The sequence below is a fragment of the Megalopta genalis genome, chromosome 14 (genome assembly GCF_051020955.1).
Source record: "Megalopta genalis isolate 19385.01 chromosome 14, iyMegGena1_principal, whole genome shotgun sequence".
NCBI lineage: Eukaryota > Metazoa > Arthropoda > Insecta > Hymenoptera > Halictidae > Megalopta > Megalopta genalis.
In genome coordinates, this window is record NC_135026.1 from 10,497,569 (window position 1) to 10,517,780 (window position 20,212).

The window sequence follows — 20,212 nt, forward strand, 5'->3', positions numbered from 1 at the left end:
TCGGCAAATGCATCCTCAACTAAATGGGTGAGTTTCTTATCGATAATATTTTTCATATTTCTCTAATAAACAAATCCTTTACGTTCCTTAACGCGATTATTTATTATTAAATCAGCTTTGCGAATCTTTCCTTGAATTCTGTTCGGACACGGAATTATTTAAATTAAAATATCATTTACGAACTTTGTTAATCGTTACTATACACCTTGCATAAAAATTTCATATGGTACACACGAAGTGTCATGCACACCAGAAAATTAAAACGGCTGTCACGGTTAAACTACATATTATTTCGGGTCCGAAAAATTAGTAAATATTCTTCAGTAGAGTTCTACAGTAGAGGTGAACAGCGTTTTTCTTAAAAATATCACTTTTACGTAATAAAAAAAAATCCGGAAAGTTCACGCTTCGTGACTTGTTCAATACTTCGAACGCGGCTCGAGTCCGTCCCTATCTTCTGTCAAAACCTCGTCTGCTGCGGGCTCTCGAACTTCGCGCCGTCACTGGTAGCAAAAAGCTACTAGTTCCCAAAGCTTTACGAACAACCTGCAACAAACGAAATTACACGTTAGACGAGCTGTTAGAAACTGTAGATTAAGTTTCTTGCATTTAATGATTTACTAATACTCCTTGCGATCCCAATGTACTTACAATTACTGGAACAATTTCAGCTACGTGTTCCGCTATTGTCTTTACTTCTTCTAAATCCATAGACGACTTTTCTTTGGTCACTGATATCCCCAGGCATTTTGCAATTGCCTTTAATTCATTTCTGTTTGGAGATATGATGCGAACATTTTGCCACTGTGATTCTGTTTCAAATATTTTTGTTGCTTTCTTCACGTCTGTAGGCTCGTACCAAACTGCAAAAAATGTTTTTATAAGTAAAAGTAATGTATATAATAATAATGTATATTTTATAGTATGTATGTAATAATAATGTATATTTTAAAGTAATGTATGTAATTGTAAACGAAATTTGTGACAAATATGTAACACAAAATGTTTTAAATAAACTGTTCAAAAAATTCGTTGCGATTTCTACCACACGGTGCGCTGGGTGAAACAGTAAACATCTTTCATTAGAACGGCTCCTCTGTAGACACTCTGTTTTATGGAGAAAATGTGTAGGATATTACTATGTATGTATACACACTTAAGCATACCTCTGCATAACCGCACGATACAGCCGTCAGAAATAAAAAATCTTTGCCGTCTGTTAATAAACAAACAAAGCAACAAAATTCACGATACTGTTGTATTAACAAACGAATGGTATAATGGGCAAATCTCGTAATGGAAAAGCTGCTGCGATATGCACAGCAGTAGCATTTGTTGCAATAGTGATTGCATTTACCACACCCAATTGGCTTGAAACTGACGGCAAATTGGAAAATCCAAAGTTTATTAAAATTGGTAATTTAATTTTTACCATTCTTGTTACCGAGAAATGGATCTACGCTTTTCATTCTTCAGTTTATGGTGTTGATTGGTTGTCAATTATTTCGATCGTTGCAATAAATTTTGAATAAGCTGTCAAAGATGTATTTACCTGATTATAATTTATTCTTTTTTTGCTTAGGTTTATGGCAAGTATGTTTCCATGGATTTGAACATCCCCATCACTTGTACGACACAAAATTTTACGGCTGTTGGTGGGTGTTCGAAGAAGAGTACTATATAATTCATGATATTCTTCTACCACCCTTTTTTGTGGCAACGCAGTTTTTCTTCACGTTGTGTCTAACTTTATTATTGATAGGAAGTTTTCTAACAACATTGTATGCATGTTGTTCACGTCATCACCACAAATATCAGTTGCTATTATGGACAATTGGTGGGAATTTATTGTTAGGCGGAATATGTGGTATCATATCTGTTATTATATTTGGTGCCCGCGGGGATGGGAGAGATTGGATGCCCAACTGGGAACATAACGAGATCAGTTGGTCTTATGCATTTGCTGTGATTGGCAGCTTTATCTTGGTTCTTGCTGGTATCCTATTCTTAATCGAGGGACGTAGACACAGGAAGAAACAAGAGAGAATTCTGAATGAAGAACAAAAGACACATACAACCATCTAATTGCAGTCTTTGCGGAATAAAAACATGAATCTCTCTTAAATTATTTAAAGCAATGGAAAAAACACAACTCTGTTGTTTTCAGACACAGTTTATGTGAAATTATTTCTAGTAAGCTTAGTGCAAATTTTATAAAGACTATTATATATTTTTACATTCATACTCGTTATGTTGATAAGTATTATGTCCACTGCATGCAAATGTTCATGTTGCCTTATGTATGCAGTAATTATATCAATATTAGGGCAGTCTGAAGTTGAAAAAGATATTTTGTATATCCTTGTAACTTGTAACACAAGTAAATTATGCATTTACTACTTGTTTTTGTAGAATAACGCTACAAGTCCGTCCATAGAAATAAGGAATCTTATGCAAAGAGACTAAGAGTCTGTAAATAGTAATGATATTAAACATATAATTGAAACCATAGTATGGTCTAAATCCAAATAAATATTGTATATTTGTTGTAACCTTTTATATCAGAAAAGTGTATAAGAAGTTGAAACAATAAAAGAATTTGTTTTAAATTTTCTATTTTAACATCCTTTCCGAAGCGTGATACGATTCCACCGTAATTTTGAAATCAATAGCATTTCTAGAGAAAAATAATTAAGTAAGGGATAGAATACGGTCAAGCGGTGACCTATTTTAATTCAACGTGAGTTACGACTAAGATTGCGTGCACGAAGATCGACGTCAGGTGTAAGTCGTTGACCCAGTTTAGCTCCTGTTTTAATCGTTCACCTGGTAAACATTTTCTTCCACACCTATTGACAGTTATCAACTCTGTTAGTAAGATCAAGTGGAATTTACATAAACATTTTATCTTCCATATGTACCACGAGCCATGGGCCACATATTTCATACTTCATTGTATAAGTACACGAATCTAAGAAGTTTCAAGGACATCTCAACATAGAGAAATAATACTCTGGTTATAAGGTGGTGTTATAAAGCGAAATAATATGTGTATTACATACTACTGCATACTGTATGTGTGTAATGTAAGTCGCGAGTTTTTAAATTTTTAAGTACTATCATCGTTATCCTTGGGTAAAATACTAGACAACATAGGAACACGTTTTAGTGTTATTTACTTGATTGTACAACTGAACTGAAGCGTCTTTTTCAATCTAAACGAAGATAGACATTTCTTTAGAATAGAATAGATTCGAAAGGGAATGTCGTTAAAAAATTAGCTTGTGGCATTAAATATACATATGCACATACATATACATTGTACTATTGCCAGCAGTTATTGAAGCGCAATCATTTTTACAATACTTGGAAAAAAAGATTGCAATAAGTATGAATAAATAAATAAATACCATCGAAAAGATTGCATACATACGTACATAGAAAACGCAAATAGAAAACTATGAAAGTAAATCATAGTTTTATCGTTATATATGTATACTTTTTATTTCTCTAATAACGCGCGGGAAAATGATAGCGTCATCTACTTATGAACGAAGTCATACGAATTACATCTGAATGCAGTATTTTATAAAGTGAACGTTCACTGCCATCGGTAAATTTATATGTAATAAATTTGCAACGAGATCCGTCCTTAGGTACAAAATTATAATAACGTTGTTACTTCCATGTAATCAAAATGGAGCAATTCAAAATTTTGTGTGTGTGTGTATCATATTTTTACTTCAATAAATTACTTGATAATTATATGTACAGACATACTTCTGTTTTACTTTTTACCGTCCTCGACCATGTATTCCGATCCGATTTCGAATTCGAAGAAAAACAATTCCAAAGCCGCTATATTATGAGATTGTACCGGTACTGTACATAGAAACGTACAGGCAGCCGCTTTATCGACGTCAATTAACTTTTACAGTTGGTAACAATGCAATGCCGAGAGGTATCGCAAGTTTAGAAGGATCTTAGTGTTTTCGCAATTATAAACAAACAGTTTTAGTAGTTCTTATATTTTCTATCATCAAACTCGAAGAATCGACAATGTCTGCCGACAAACAGGAATATCACCGCGCATCAAGTAAGCAATATTAAATAATTTCATAGTCATTTTGCTTGAAAAAGAAACATCCCTAACCTCTATCAACTGCTGATTATATTATTTCAGATGCGGTAGTATTTGGTGGACTAATCACGTATATCGCTGGTCTATTGTTGGTAATGGCATTTACAAGGTAATTGCTTTTTTAAATAGAAATGATTTATGTATCAGGTATCTTGCATAATTAGCGTCTACTTAACCAACTTGCTTTCAGTCCTTATTGGATCGAATCCTATCAAGAAACATTTAGTAATTTTAAGCATATGGGATTGTGGGAATATTGTTTCAAAGAATTTCGATATCCATACTATCAATTTGACAAACAGTTTGACGGATGCCACCACATTTTCTCAGAGGAATATTATGTAATTCGTGAGTGGCTACTACCAGGGTGGCTATTGGTAGTGCAAACGCTTGTTACTGTTGCCCTGTTACTTTCGTTCGCGGCACAAGTTATGATTGCGTTAATGTTAGTGCGTTGGCCATTGAAATTTGTACTGAATAACGAATGGCTTCTCTCCTCTGCTGCCTTCTTGTGCTGTGGAGGAGCAGGTAAATATCATATCTTGGATGAAACCTTATGTTTAGCTTGTTAGAAATATGAAGGCTAATGTATCCTTGAATCTTACTTTACAGGCACTCTATTGTTCTTAGCAGTATCAATATTCGGAGGACAATGCTGGCGCAGGGATTGGTTAATGTACCCGAATTTTAACCACTTGTCTTGGTCGTATGCGTTAGCGGTCGTTTCGTTCATGTTTCATTTGTTGGCCGCATTGTTTTTATACTTGGATGCAAAAGCTGGTTACAGGCTGCGTAAAGAATCTCGTAATTTGGTGATGCAGATGCAGCCTAATCCACAGTCACACCAAGGGTTGCAAAGAAGCGGATATATATAACCGAATCTACCAATCGTAGGGTCCTAATCATAAAGTATGCGGGTTCTGCACAGCTTAAGCGAACGAAAATTCCACGTCTGCTTTCAGAGTTACTTTTTTACATGACATCGGCGTGCAATCGAGGTTACGCACGCGTATTTTACTATTTAAATCCGTCCATTTTTAAGAGATTTATATAGCTAGATGAAGAAGATTGTTTATATATATATATATACTTATATATTATAATTTTGTATGTACATGTAATTAGAAAAGAAAAATATTTAGTGTAACAATGTTACAGAGATAAATGAATTTCTATTTCTGTAAAGCCATTGCGGGTATCTCTGTAACCCGTTGATTATTCTGCAGAGTGATAATTTTTAAACATTTGAAACATTTATAGATCTGTTAATATTAAAATCATAAACATCGAATTGTTTGTCGATACGAGCAATGATCAACGAGAATAATATTCAAATAAGCAAATGAAAAAAAATTCTTATTACTGACCTGGAATTTTTGAATGGGTGGCTAGATCCAGAATATATTTAATCGTGTTCAGGGGTAGATTATCGTCAAGAATGATGTAGCTAGCATTTTCCACGTGTGCTCGATGTTCTTTCACCACGCCGGGAGTAATGCTTGCAAAGATGTCCATTTCACCAATTCCGAAATGGCACTCGTCTTTGCAGTCGACTATCATGGTACACCTTGAATTGGAAAATCGACTCCTTGTGGATAATTGGTTTTACAGTATTGCGCGCGTTAAAGAAAATAGGTGGCAGCTTGTTATAGTAACAAACGGTTATTCCATTTTGCTTGGTACCATCCGCAACCAGAGCTAATAGCAAATAGCCGTTAATGCTAATGATAGGTTTTTTTGTCGCCAAGCTTAATACCTCTACTTTAGAACGTCTGAAGAATATTTACTAATTTTTCGGACCCGAAATAATATGTAGTTTAACCGTGACAGCCGTTTTAATTTTCTGGTGTGCATGACACCTCATGTGTACCATATGAAATTTTTATGCAAGGTGTACAGTGAAGATTAACAAACTTCGTAAATGATATTTTAATTTAAATAATTCCGTGTCCGAACAGAATTCAACGAATGATTCGCAACGCTGATTTAATAATAAATAATCGCGTTAAGGAACGTAAAGGAATTGTTTATTAGAGAAATATGAAAAATATTATCGATAAAAAACTCACCCATTTAGTTGAGGATGCATTTGCTGACTCGTACGCACTGACCTCGTACAACGAACAGCTGATTCCAGGTCGATGACCGCAACATTCGAGGGATACTGTCGGAGGAACCTCTGATATGGTTATTTGCGAAGTTCACTTACACTGCACTGGCATATTCTTTCATTCGAGCAAAGTGCAAAAATTCTTGAAGATTTCAAAGTTCTTGTATTTTTCCATTATTTGTTCAGTACTATTCGAGTAATTCTACATTCCATCACTAATGGAATGTATTTAAATGTAATCAATGTGAAACGAAACGTTGCGTTGAACGATAATATATATACCATGATAACGAAGATCTTTTTTATCTTGGTAAATATTAATTCTCGCATTATTTTATTACTAAGTAATATTAAAATAGTTTCGTATTGTAGAAATCAAAATTTTAATTTATTAATAATAAAACTTTAATTTGTTTATATCACAGATTTAACAATAAAACTGACCTCTTAGATTTAAATCTCAAGAATTCAAAATAGGACTGCAAGGTCTCGGGTAATTGCATTGTAGAGAAGAAAATTATTTCATAATCTGTAAATCTCTTTTAATAATGTACTCACAAGCAATAATTAATTTAGTATATGATTTAACTTACATAACGAAATTCTTTATTTAAATTATAACTTGTTAACTACTTCCAATCATATGTAATCATTATAATTTCATGTAAATGAATTAATTAAACATGATAACTATGTTTTTTTAGTAGTTTCTTATTTGAAATATACGTTAGCAATACACCGTCATTATTATATCGTAATCCATGTTTTCATAAATAACACTGAACCAATTTATTACCACATATTACTCAGAGATCTTCTTCATACATGGTTATGTTATTGAAACTATTTCTGTAGAGACTTATCCGAATGTTTATTTTTACAATTCTAGTTTCCACACGTTTTATTATCTAATCATTATATTATTTAGATACATTATCGCCTAGCAGTGAACTCGAAATTATTAGATAACAGGATGTTTTAGTATCAGGATATTATAAAAATAAACTTGGATTTTATCATAATGTCAATCTACTGAATGAACTTCTTCAAATCTTATGTTTCTAACAGTTGTGAATCAAAAACTTTGAATAAATAAGTCATTTTAACAGGTAACAAGTTTTATTTTGCCATTGGAATAAGCCATTTTTCGCAGATGTGTTTTTAAGCATAAAAACTGATATAATTAATTTACAAGTTAAACTCCATTACGCATTGGTAGATCAGTAGTAGAATTCTCAGCACTTCAACTCGATACTTGATATTTATTGACACCATAATACTGTAACAAATTAAAATATATTTTTTTTCTTGTAAAATATAATTTACATTATATTCAGTATATTACAGTTTAATCAGTATGTTTAAGAACAGAAAATTGTCATCTCTTTTGTTCAGGACTCTAGCCAAAATTTCATCACAAAGAACGTATGATTAAAGAAATTGTAATATTACACAGTATAAACATATCATTATTCATACACACACCGTCTGCAACGGGAATCAACAACGGCAGACAACAAAAGAAAATTCTAACATTATTAGTAGAAAACGTTGTCGCAAGAAGACAATATTCTCCCAATATTACTTATTCTCTATTTTGAGAGTCAGGTTAAGGATTACTTACATAATATTTTAAGAAAAAGTAAACGAGATATTTACAAACATGCCTATCGGCAAGTCATCTTCGATTGCAGATCCACATGTATGTGAAAAGAGGAAGAGGATTCTGAAAAATATAAAATTCATCATTAATGGAATATCTTTGAAAATCTAATAAATTTTCAAGTTTTCATTTATCTCAGTCAAAAATGTACACGTTGGAGTTTTTGAAGTTTCGCCATAAAATATTCAGCCCCGAAAGATATTCATCATTAGTATACGAAATATTTATTGTACTATATTTTTTAAGTGTCATCAAACATATATTACCTTAAGTAGAAGAGATTCAGATTCGTAATTTTCGTACAATAATAAGAGTAATTCATTGTACGTTGTATTTTTGTACTTTCATATCAAATATTCATATTCGTATCACTTATACCATGCTTTTGTGAAAACTTCCTTAGTCTTCCAAATCCCATTCGAAGCATTTCGTCCTACTAAAAAAAAAATAAATTTGTTATTATATACAAATACTAAGGAAAAGAATATTTTCAGAGTACAATTGTCAGAACACATTGGGAAAATCATTGATATTTGTGTCAGTGTTGATATTGTCATCACAAAATTAAATCTTAGTAAAATTTAATTACTGAGATGGGATACAGAATTTTTAATTCCTAATTATCAAATTTGGATTATGACCAGTTAAATCAACTATTTTTACAATTGTGATATTCGGGAAATTGGAATGAAATATCTTAGAAGTATTTTTACGTATAGTTTTAAAATTAACTGTCTTCCCGATGATATAATTTTTGGAAACCTCAATGTTATATTCAACGAAATAGACAGGGAAAACAAGAATAAAATTTACCTTATTATTACATGGTTCTATATTTCAAATGTAGAGATCCGCTTCATAAAGTAATATGCTGCATCCCATAGGTTGTAGAGTTTCAGTACTGTAAATAAATATTACTATTATATATATGGAAAACGCAAATGAAGAATTTAATACTAAAATTTAGCACCTTTTGTGATGTGTAATGTAATTTGTAATGTAAAAACAAACCATGACACTTTTTTTTAAATATTATATTCTTTTTCTTAAGCTTTGACTGAACAAAAACCGATGTCGCCTAAGCAAAATAATTTGTTTTCACAATCAGTGTGCAAGGATCGACACGCGCGGTCTGTAATGTGAAGCTAAAGTCTGCAGCCGATCTCTGAGCAGGGGCCGGGCCTGAACGGAAAGTTTAACGCCGGACCCTGGGGACCGGCGTGACGTTTAACGTGTCAAGTATGAATATGAATCGTATCTTACTACGAAGAGCGTACACAGGTGTCTGTTGTAACGAAAGAGTTAACATTCTACATTCTGTATAGTGGAAATATAATGTTGTTGTTAATTTTTAAATTCAAAATCAATATAAAGCTCAGCACATAATTGTTATACAAACAATTGTAAAATCATCTATAGTTTATAGATAAGTTATTTCATGAAATATGTTCCTCGAACACTTACCACTTTCGTTTCCAATATGTTCCTTGTATATGTCTTCAGCCAGCAACCGCTACAAACATCTGCAAAGACAAAAAATTAAATAAGCATTTCATATGATAACATGATGCTGATCCGTTGATTCAATCCAAAAATCGACAAATTAATGTACGTGTTCCGTATAAAATATAACGGAAACATTGTTTGATAAGTAAAACCTGTATGAGTGATTATTTCAGAACTTCACAATCCTAAATTTCAAGAACATGTTCACTAAGTACCAGTGTATCAATTTCTCTTCAATAAAAAGCAATGTGAGCAAGCAAACAAATACTGTAAATATAAAAAAATTCTAGCGAAGATGCTGAAGAAAAATTGTATCATTAGACTAGATTTTAAAAAAATCATTTTTAAAAGATATATTAAATATAAGATGATTATTAAAAGTCCAAATATTTGCACAAGTTGATTTTAGAACGAAAAATAGATGTTATTCAAGAAATGAATGTGATGTTGGAGCTGGATGAAACGTAAATTATTATAGGATATATATGGAAATTATTACGTCGAGTTCTCCTACCTATTCAATTTTAAATGTTACATATTAAGGCAGTTCAATTCATTAGCAATATAATGCAGTAATTTTAATCAATTTTCATGTGTCTAACAATGTTCAGAAAATTCATCCCACATATGTTTACCACCCAGACAGTAAGTAATACTTTCATAAACAATTCTATAAAGGTTTTTTTGTTCAGATGGTAATTATGTACAGCAGCCTAGATTTCAAATAGCAAACCTAGACAACCATTTGCTAAAATTGGTACGTAAATACATTTTGGTTGTCATAGGTAAAAAAATACAGTCTAGGCTGGTAAATTTGCACACAAGTATTAAGTTTTCTATTTTTCTTTACAGATTCGTATAATAAAACGATTGGGTTTTGCATAATGATGCAGAAATATTAAGGTTCAGAGTACCGTCAATTTATATTGAATCCAGATGACGAAATATACCATTTATGGAATGTAACTCCTTCAATTGCTCCTAATAGTTTTGGAGTTTTGCACCCATCAGAGAGATAAATTTAGATATAGTGGCAAAGATTACAAATTATACAATATTTAAATTAAGATGTTACTTATCTATAACATCTAAATTGTAAACAATAATAAAAGAATTTGTCATTTGTATTCATAAGATTTTTAAAATATTGTCACTATATATACTATGTTCATAATTTAAATTATGAATTAATTTCATAAGTTATAACTTAAGCAAATCTTTTTGTAAGCTTTGCCATATGTTTATTTCAACGTTCCCACCCGAATATTAAAATAGAATTACGCATAATAACATTTTTACAATATCTACTCACCTCATACCAGTAGATTCATTGTCTAGTAGTTTCAAGTAAGTAAGCCTATCTTGTCATTGTTGTCTCTCCTTCGTTAAAAGACTCTTGATTAAGAAATGTTCATTTCAGCTTATACCGTGCATTATTTCGTACCATTGCGGGCAAGTGCGTGTACTCGAGCAGTTGTTTTCTTCGAGAGAAAACATGAACATTTTTTTCACAAAAATGCATGCACGTATCCGCAAATTGTCCTCAAAAATTTTCAGAAACGATTACGATGAGATCACGATATAGTTTTTCTTAATTCAGTCACATGTATAGCGTGTATTACCGTTAAAGGAATTTCGTTGGGGCTCCATTGAGCACGCATAGAGATATGCATATACGTCCTCCCATAAAGAGGACTGATTTAATCTCAACAAATATACAATCTATTTAAGAGCACTTGATGATGCTAAATTTTTCACGTTGGGAGTAATGTTTCTAACATTAGTACAAGCAAGTTTCAACTAACTATTAACCTGGTATAATAATTTCAAAGTATGTTGTATGAATACTTTCATGTAGTTTATACCCACGCAAAGTAGTATAGCTGAATTAAATCAGTTTTCAATCAGTGATTAAAGATATAAAACTCCGGTATGTAAATATCATCTTGTTGGGGGGAGGGGGTTATATTCAACGTTCCCCAATAAATTGGAATAAATGATATAACATTCTCCTTTCACTATTTTCAATCTATAGTCTTTCATGAAAATACGTCACCTAAAGAATGATTACACTGTAACTATAAAAGGAAAATAGTGTGAACGCTATGCAAAAGGAATCTCAATGCCAATTAGTTGATGATACCAACAACCGAAGTTGTTTTGTATAATTAGCAGGTGTCACTTTTCCGTAAAAGTGGACATGCAAATTATTTATATTTCTGACACGTAACCCTCTTCAGCCTGAAAGAGAATTTCTTTCTTTGCGATAATTTGAGAAACTTGGTAAATATACGCCTAGAAAAAGTATATGAAACTATCTAAAATGGGTATAATCTATATTGAAAGCACTGAAATTTTCATATATACTTTTAAACACGCTTATGTTTCCAATGCTCCAATAATTACGATAATTAATAATTAAATAAATAGTTCCTACGTATAGATGGTATGTAGACCTTTATTCATAAAATTACTCTTTGTCAATGAAGTTCCTTCACAAAGTTTCGAGTAGCACAATTGTAAATTTACTCTGTTGATGTACGACTTATTCTAACATAATAACTTTTTATGAAGATTTAAGTAATGAAGATCATATCTTTTGCATGGTGAAGTTGACACCATTAATTAAGCTTAAAAACACGTATGTACGAATATCGATACTGCGGCAGCTAAAATTGTCATAATGCAGGGCGAATCCGTGCAATTTCTAATCTTATAGAAAGATCGGCTATTTATATTTAACTACTGCTGTGTTGGTCTCGGTCTGGATTAACGCATTCTCACTTATAGACTAATGTGTCCATGTATTCGTACAAAGCAAAAGGTACTACTTCAAAGTATATTATTTTCACTTTGGGAAAAGTAACGAATCAAATTAATTGATAAACTATGAATAGCGACGATATGATGATACAATAAATGACAAAAATTAATATATTACGTCGTTTTGAATATTTACACACATTCTTTCGTAAAATAAAATACCCTCCCCTGAGATTTTGTTTTTGTTTAAAATACTACTAATTGACACAATGAATATGCATCGTTTCTACATATTATCGTATTATTCTATCATGGTAGGGTCTACAGTATAGCACTGTAAACTAAGTTTTCTTTTCTGTTTGTTCATGGCGTCTCTATATTTTTAGAGAAGAGAACTGCTTCTATGTTAAAATAAAAAAACCGTACGGTCCAGATTTAATGCTTCGCGATTAATAAAAGGGCGTAATTGGAAACCTATTTGTAGTCGTGTTAATTGTGAACATTGTCAGTGCCCACCAGTGTGAACTTTCAATTTCGCATCCTTCCAGTGAGATGCTAGCAGTTAGTACCACAAATGACTAGAAGACATTTTTCTCTTGCACTTCGTTTTGCTCGCGAGTTCTACTAAGTTCATTAATATTCTGAGAACTTAAAAACTGTATAAAAACACAGCAGTTTCTTTGTTCGGAAACGATTTGTGATATCCACGACGTCAGATCTAATACGAAATATATAAAAATCGCTTGACCACCATATATTCACTCATCCATTTTTTGCCATACTCTATTATGTATCCTTGTTGATGTATCATTTATCGTTCTCCCCACCCAATGATAGTTATCAAAAATATGAGAGACATTCTACAGCAAAACGTGTGGAGAAATGATTGAAGAATACAATGCGAACTATTTCGGAAAATATCGTTTCAAACTCGACGTGGAGGAGATACATAATACTGTAACGATTTTTTTGTTTTAGTAACGTCTCCTTTTATTAGGATAATCGTCCTGACGATTTCGATCATTTCCACCTTGCCAACGTCCACTACCACCACCGCCTCCACGACCACCTCCCATATTACCCATATCGACCCTCATATCCATCAAATCCATTATCTGAGCACGATCGTCATTGTAACCCCCTCGGCTACCACGATCCATAGTGTTATAAGCATCCATGAAAGACTTTGGGTCCTAATCATCACAAACGTTTGATTAATAGTCGATATTATCGCGGTTAAATTGTTTGTGTTTGGTTCGTTTTTTGTTTTCGGTAGGTTTTAGTCAGAGCAGTCGAGAGTATGTCGGTAATCATCGAAGAAAATGCCACCGATTCCCGTTTAAACGGTGGACACACACGGTGTTTCGTAGATTTTTGATATACCATAAACACATTTCACGGTTCAGGGCGACCATCCATGTTTGACAGCAGCACAGGTCATCGTCAATTTTCGTCAAATCACATAGAAAAGAAAGGGGAAACACAATGTTAGATGTTGCTTTGTCTTGTACGACATTAGAATGGATTGCGTGTAAACACGCGCTAAAACAAACGATATATATGTATATATGTTGTTAGAACTTTGTCACAAATGTATGCCGTATTTTTCGACATTAATTCACCTTATACAACCAAGCAAATGCCCAACATATAAATCAACGACGGTAATTACCATCGATATCACAGCACCTGTCAGAGTCGATTATAAGAACAAGAATAATAATCCCATATCAGTCTTGATACGCAAAATATGTGGATCGCATTTCTCTTCTTAAAACAGTTTCATTCTTTCCGTAAACCATTCTGATTAAATTTTAGGAGTTGTTTAATCAGTTGTAACTTCAGAATTATAATTCAGAGACAATTCTAAAAATGTACTCCCACCTAAAGTAAATGAACAACATATTGTTCAATGTTATTTTGTTCCAGTGTTTTAGTTCACGAGCAGGTAGCAGATTATATAAATATTATTATTAATAAGAATTTTAGATATGGAAGACATTTTTGTATATACCGTCAATGACTTCTTCATTATATTATCGTAGCTTATATGTGCTTAATATATTCATAAAATCCTACAGGAATAATAGTTTCGTTTTATATATAGAAACATATTTCAAACTAGACGTATATTTGTAACTTATGTAACTATGGAGTAAAGCATTAATGGAATTTTATACATGTCTGCAGATTAAGTATCGATGGCAGCAGCAAAGAGGCGTGATCAAGGACTCTAAGCAAGCTCTACAGAATACTTATTCCACAGAATTCTACACATCTTTCTATAAATGTGTAAATGATGAATTGCAAAATAGTATGTAAAGAAACATCTGTCACAAAAGTAATGTTAAGAACATCCCCCAGATTTCTCATATAAAAGAAAAATCACTTGCTCATCTGTATAGATTGCATATTGCTCCATTCAGAAACTACTGTTCTATTTGTAGATAAATTCTATTATCTAAACAAAATTGTATTTTCAAATATAGTAAAAATATTTTCTGAACAGAGCTAATTATGTTTGAATACTATTTGGTATTGTTGGGCATTTCTTGGTCAATAAATGTCAAATTGTTACTATGGAACTAGAATTACGTAATTACTGGTGGAGGTTAGAAATATTAAATAGTAAGCTGAACCATTTATGAAAATTATAAATTTTTCGTGGAAATATGTATGTTAGTTCCATAGTAATTAACACACCTAATCCTTAACTCAGCTAGAGAAAATAGAGTACAGAGTCTCTTGTTTGCAAGCATATGGAGAGACCAATGTGGCAAAATATTAATATAGTTTTAGTTAGAATTGTAGCATCTACAAATGCGCAGAGTATAACCTAGAGAATAATGTAACATGTTTAAATATATTTCGTCGCTTAGGGAGTATTTAAATCCATTATCGAAGCTCGTACTACGCATTAAAAGAATTTTAAATATTCACTTTTATGTACACATCTAAATTCGTGGTCCAAAATAAAAATTTGTTCTACGACCAGAGAAATTTGAAGCATTTGTACATTAGTAACGCGTACAACGGTATATGCAATTTTTAAAAGTTCTCTTCAAGGAGATAACTGTCTTTCATTTGCGATATTCCTAGAAAAACAATTTAAATAGATGGCGGATCGATCGGTCAAATTAAATTAACCTATCTATACAGTTTTCAATATATTAAGTCATTATGAAATTTGTAAATGCCCTGGTATTTGTAAATACCATTCTGTGTAGCAGTATGAGTTTATATACAACGCAGACCAACTAATTGTCTTTAATTTTCGTTAGTATATCTCCATCATTTGTATATTCGACTTCCAAGCAGGCCATAACAGAGAGCTAACTTTCCCTGATATTCTCTCAGACATTCATGAAGATATCTCACATTTCGATATACTCCAATACTATAAAATCAATCTTGATGAACTTAAATCAATCAATCGCTTCATGATTGTTTCAAGCAGGTTCGAAGAAAAACAAAAATTTATATCACAGAAGTATTTACTTTCATTTAAGTGAAAGCAGAAGCAACACTACCCTGGATGAAAAATAACGATAACATTAATATCATTGAAATATGAATGAAAAACATTTATATTCGATGCAGAAATATCTTATCTGTATCAAAAATACCTCCTACATTTCTGTTCAGGTAAAATGAAACATGATAACTTCGATGTGTATCCACATCAAAAAGTATTAATAAAAAAAAGTAATTGGTTAAATAGGAAGCTTCGATATATGCCCATTGATTCCTCCAGATGTTAAAGCCAATTAATTAAAATAAAGTTATTTGTATAAAATATGAACATGAAATTCAACATTTAATGGCATTAGGTGGCATTGTTGCAGACATTAGAACTCTGTTGTTTTGGAAGGCATGCTTTCATGGGAAGACTTGTAACGAAGTCACTTCGCGCATTTTTTCCAGAGAATTTTTCGCTAACAATAATGGCTCCTTTTTATCATGCAAGAACACAGTCCAACTCATCTAATAGCTCCCGTATATAGACTTAATGGTTTTGGAGTACCACCGCATAGAGATACATATATATAAATGAAAGAAAATAAATTTAATTTTTTGAGAAAGAGTAAGTAACTGTACTGTCGTGAGAAAAATAAAGTTAAGTGAAATAATTATAGAAAGGGATACATTACCACTGGCATGCCGCTTCCACCTGTAATGATTATAAATTCCACATGATTATAAATTACTCTAGCCAATAGAAAAGTAAATAATGAAATGGTACATATGATAAAAAAAACTACTATTAGAGCTGAAAATGTCGGATTACGACAGGCAACGTATTTTTCCCGAAATATCAGGATGGGATCACGAAGTTTCCGGGATTCTCGAAAATTGCAAGAACCTGAATGCATATCGTTTCATTTAATATTCGCTGCTGACATATATTATCGTAGTTTCTAAGATTATGCGAGAACCCGAAAATATGGAATCAAAATAACCAAGATAAGGGAATTCCGGACTTTTTCGGGATTCCGCACACCATTACCGTTCACATGTTAAATGAAATTACAAATATTGTATGACAACTGAGATGACATGAAAACTTACCATCAGGTTGACCATATCCATCGCGATCACTATTACTAACGGAATCGTAGTTCTTTCCTCCCATGCCACCACCTCCGCCGCCAGTTCTCATTGCTTGCTCCTAAAATAGTATTAATAATAATTATCATTATTAACAAATAATAAAGAAATTTAAAATATCATTAATGCTATGCAAGTGTTATGGGTACATATTATTTTTAATACAGATGTAAAGGTTAATGAAAACAAAATATGTAGCACTTAATGACACTACAGATATTAAAAATTTGTGGAAATATAAGTCCTCTAGATAGCAAGTAATACATGATTTAGTTACCTGCATGAACAAGTTATTTTCTTGTTGACGCCTATGTAACTCTTCTTCTTGTCTCCTGATACGTATAGCCATTTCTTCCTGTTGTCTTCTTCTTAATTCTTCCTCTCGCGTTCTTTGTTCTTCAGCTTGTCTTTCTTTCATTTCCCATTCTCTCTTTTGCCGTTCACGGTCCGCTTCCCGCATGCGTAGCTCTATAAAAAGATAAAATTCATTTGAAAAACCATACATTACCTAACAAATTTTAAATACCACTATATGAATAAGTCACAATACGTACGTTCTCTTAACAATTCTGTTTCATGTTCATAACGTGCGAACTCCATTTGAGCTTCCAACTTTTCTTCTTCCATTGCCATTTCTCTCTTCAGTGCTTCTTCCTTCTGCTTGTAAAGTTCATGAAGCTGTTTCCATCTTGTTCCATATTCGTGCTCAAAACTTCCCAATTGTGCAAACCTTGGCCCAATATCTCGAGCCTTGAAAAATTCTGGATTTTTCCGTGGCAAATTTTTATCAGGGAAACCGTCTACGTCGTCTTGTTGTTCAAATGGTTCAACGACGACTGGTCGTAAAGAACTGTAAGAAATACATTCCTTTTATCTTGCAGAAATCTTATATGAATATAACCATTTTGTTCTTAAATTGTATTCCGTCTTCGGCACACAAAACAAATAAATGAATCATGCTTCCATCAGGAATTATTTTTCTCTTCCCCAATCATCTTAATTGGCACTTGTTGATTATTTAATGCAACAAGCGTGGCGTTGGGGTTTAATTTTAATACTTATGATCGTTACAGAAACTTACGCAGTTAGGAAATAACATCCTTCTGTACACTTTCGTAGAGCAAGTTGAGCAGACGGTTTTCTACAAAACTCTACAATTCCTTCGCCAGTTGATTTTCCTCTGTCATCTACGATAACTATTGCACGCTCGATTTCACCAAAGACACTAAAAGCTTTATCAAGCAACTCATTTGAAATCCAAGGAGTCAGATTTTTAACTTTAATTGTGGACGAATGTGGTGCAAAGCGTACTTTGAGTGCACGACCTTTGCGCATGGTACCATCTAATTCATGCTTTGCTTTCTCAGCATTCACTCTGTAATCCTACAAATTAGAAGATGCTATGAACTACAAATTAAGATAGATTTCAATATCTAAACTTCAAAACAATTTCTCATATCAAATAAATATATATGCAGCCAAAAATTATTATCATTTTTGATCAAACGGTAATTGTTATAATCATATTATATGTAGATAAAGAAATAGAAATACACGAATTTAAATTACCATTCTAAGAAACGCAAAATTTTTCTCTTTATTTACAAAGAGTTCAGATATTTCTCCATATTGTTGAAACATTTGCTGAATTTCTTCTTCAGTGACATCATTTGTCAAATTTCCAATATACAAACGATTGCGCCCACTGAATTTTTTTTCTGTTGTTTCCTGTGGTGGTAACTCATGAGTAGGTCCACTAATAGACATAATGCGCTCCATTAAACGATCCTAATTTGAAAATCAATAAAGCTACATTACTACAAGGTGACAAAACTTCTATTTAAAGATTTTCTATGTCAAATATGTTAGATAATATTTAATTACAAGGTATAACAAAATATTGCTTACATCTTGTGAACGATTTCCCATATTTCTATCACCACCTCCTCGTCCTCCTCGTCCTCCACGCATTCCTCCACCTCGTCCCATACCCATTCCCATTCCCATACCCATACCCATTCCCATACCTCCACTCATTCCCATACCTCCGCCCATTCCTTCAGACATTGTATTATCTAAACCACCGTCCATAGAATCGCTCATTTTCATCTGTAAAAATATGTAGTTGAATTTATTCTTCAAATATTATAACTCTTTTGTAACAGAGTTTGTGTACCCTGCTTGTTGTACTCTTGTATACGCATAGCATACAGAATTACAATAATAAATTTCAACTTCGATTTCCACGTGTTTCTTCAATGCTCCAGGAGGCCATTTTGCTTCTCATACGCTCCCTGCGCCATTTTGTAGCACTTTATATGAGTGATCGATACGATTTGGTGGCAAATTATAACACAGGAAAAATGATACGATTTCTAATAAAATCAAACAATATTCTCAAAATCCAAGTCAAGTCAAGAATATTACCATGAAATATCTACTGCTATGCTATTTAATACAGCTTGATAATATTTTAAACGAATAAGACATTTCATATTACATCGAACATTTCAAAAGACTTATACAACATTCTGCTTTAATTTATAAAACATTTAGGTTACATGATTCATATATAAGTATATCTAATAATTTACAAGAAAAACAATATATTCAGAAATTCTATCGACAACTAGGGTTTATTGTAATAAGTCGTATAAAATTGGATGGAAATAGTAAACTTATACAACAGAAGCTAGTGTTACATTTATGAAAAATGAAAGGTGAGATAAAAAATGAAGCCCTAAATCTAGAAGAATTACGTATCATTTCAAAGCAAACATGGCCGACAAGAACGAAGATCATGGGAAACTCTTTTGTGTGTGTGTGTGTACATGTGCATTTATATAAAAATTGTGAAAAATCCGTACCGGTCCATCGTTATTCCTATTTCCTCCACCCATTCCACCGCCGCGTCCGCCTGAAAAGCGTGTACCGCCTTTCCGACCACGCGGTCCACGATTTCCGCCGCCCGGTAGATTACGTTCTCGTGGATTATCGTTGCTATTTTCTGCAGATGCATTCTGCTGCTCTGGTTTTACACTCGGCGAATCTGCTCCTGCCATTTTCCGTCGAGAAATGACTGTATAATAGTCTCTACAATTCCGTACTAAGAATACAAGTTTCTCAGAAGTAACGATCTTGACGCTACCCCAACCGTTTCATAAAACGACCTGTTCACCATGGCCTTCGGCAACGAAGAGAACGAAAACGCGAACGAAATCTCCTAGAAGACCTACCCCGTCTACGATTGGTTGGCTTAATAACGATGAACTTCTCTTGATTGGTTAACGTGTATAACTGCGATGTTGCCACTTTTTGTCTATATGTATATCTATAAAAGATGTTACAATTACATTATGTATTACATATACATATTGCTATATTATTAAATATTTTATGAGAACCATGATAATTTTTTTAT

At 32.7% G+C, this 20,212-nt stretch overlaps 4 protein-coding genes across 9 annotated transcripts; 2 read left to right on the forward strand and 2 right to left on the reverse strand.

Annotated features, from left to right (window-relative positions):
- Nucleotides 1–77: 77 nt before the first annotated feature.
- On the reverse strand, nt 78–6,156 carry LOC117225767 (uncharacterized). The gene is made up of 3 exons (XM_033479515.2): nt 5,509–6,156; nt 652–863; nt 78–546 (listed from the first exon to the last, which is right to left on the reverse strand). The coding sequence occupies exons 1-3, from the start codon at nt 5,699–5,701 to the stop codon at nt 451–453; spliced, it is 501 nt and encodes a 166-aa protein (XP_033335406.2). The 5' UTR covers nt 5,702–6,156; the 3' UTR covers nt 78–450.
- On the forward strand, nt 878–2,609 carry LOC117225766 (uncharacterized). Its single transcript, XM_033479514.2, has 2 exons — nt 878–1,416; nt 1,583–2,609. The coding sequence occupies exons 1-2, from the start codon at nt 1,281–1,283 to the stop codon at nt 2,083–2,085; spliced, it is 639 nt and encodes a 212-aa protein (XP_033335405.2). The 5' UTR covers nt 878–1,280; the 3' UTR covers nt 2,086–2,609.
- LOC117225765 (uncharacterized) lies at nt 3,924–6,950 on the forward strand. Its single transcript, XM_076526287.1, has 4 exons — nt 3,924–4,096; nt 4,184–4,250; nt 4,332–4,669; nt 4,754–6,950. Exons 1-4 carry the CDS (start codon nt 4,060–4,062, stop codon nt 5,014–5,016), a joined length of 705 nt encoding a protein of 234 aa, XP_076382402.1. The 5' UTR covers nt 3,924–4,059; the 3' UTR covers nt 5,017–6,950.
- A 401-nt stretch (nt 6,951–7,351) lies between these two features.
- On the reverse strand, nt 7,352–20,005 carry LOC143260535 (protein no-on-transient A-like). 6 transcript variants are annotated; one of them, XR_013034809.1, is made up of 13 exons: nt 19,659–20,004; nt 18,700–18,900; nt 18,361–18,579; nt 17,873–18,174; nt 17,346–17,641; nt 17,069–17,259; nt 16,753–16,852; nt 16,335–16,354; nt 9,379–9,437; nt 8,728–8,815; nt 8,181–8,347; nt 7,876–7,977; nt 7,352–7,530 (listed from the first exon to the last, which is right to left on the reverse strand). XR_013034809.1 is itself a non-coding variant. In XM_076526285.1 (9 exons), exons 1-9 carry the CDS (start codon nt 19,851–19,853, stop codon nt 13,158–13,160), a joined length of 1,743 nt encoding a protein of 580 aa, XP_076382400.1. In that variant the 5' UTR covers nt 19,854–20,005; the 3' UTR covers nt 11,861–13,157. The 6 variants fall into 6 exon arrangements, 2 of the variants coding, with proteins under 2 accessions (XP_076382400.1, XP_076382401.1); XR_013034808.1 differs by having other exon boundaries at nt 8,181–8,350; XR_013034807.1 differs by lacking the exon at nt 16,335–16,354.
- Nucleotides 20,006–20,212: the final 207 nt, after the last annotated feature.

What these genes read in the sequence shown, in the direction of transcription:
- LOC117225766 (XM_033479514.2), top strand. Translation starts at nt 1,281, where the DNA reads ATGGGCAAATCTCGTAATGGAAAAGCTGCTGCGATATGCACAGCAGTA. An exon ending in TCCAAAGTTTATTAAAATTG is followed by an intron (nt 1,417 to 1,582) that starts GTAATTTAATTT and finishes TTTTTTGCTTAG; the next exon opens with GTTTATGGCAAGTATGTTTC.
- LOC143260535 (XM_076526285.1), bottom strand. Translation starts at nt 19,853, where the DNA reads ATGGCAGGAGCAGATTCGCCGAGTGTAAAACCAGAGCAGCAGAATGCA. An exon ending in AAAATAACTTGTTCATGCAG is followed by an intron (nt 16,853 to 17,068) that starts GTAACTAAATCA and finishes ATACTATTTTAG; the next exon opens with GAGCAAGCAATGAGAACTGG. An exon ending in TGGATATGGTCAACCTGATG is followed by an intron (nt 16,355 to 16,752) that starts GTAAGTTTTCAT and finishes TAATCATTACAG; the next exon opens with GTGGAAGCGGCATGCCAGTG.
- LOC117225765 (XM_076526287.1), top strand. Translation starts at nt 4,060, where the DNA reads ATGTCTGCCGACAAACAGGAATATCACCGCGCATCAA. An exon ending in TTGGTAATGGCATTTACAAG is followed by an intron (nt 4,251 to 4,331) that starts GTAATTGCTTTT and finishes ACTTGCTTTCAG; the next exon opens with TCCTTATTGGATCGAATCCT. An exon ending in CTTGTGCTGTGGAGGAGCAG is followed by an intron (nt 4,670 to 4,753) that starts GTAAATATCATA and finishes CTTACTTTACAG; the next exon opens with GCACTCTATTGTTCTTAGCA.
- LOC117225767 (XM_033479515.2), bottom strand. Translation starts at nt 5,701, where the DNA reads ATGATAGTCGACTGCAAAGACGAGTGCCATTTCGGAATTGGTGAAATG. An exon ending in CACCCATTCAAAAATTCCAG is followed by an intron (nt 864 to 5,508) that starts GTCAGTAATAAG and finishes CATTTTTTGCAG; the next exon opens with TTTGGTACGAGCCTACAGAC. An exon ending in CTGAAATTGTTCCAGTAATT is followed by an intron (nt 547 to 651) that starts GTAAGTACATTG and finishes CGTTTGTTGCAG; the next exon opens with GTTGTTCGTAAAGCTTTGGG.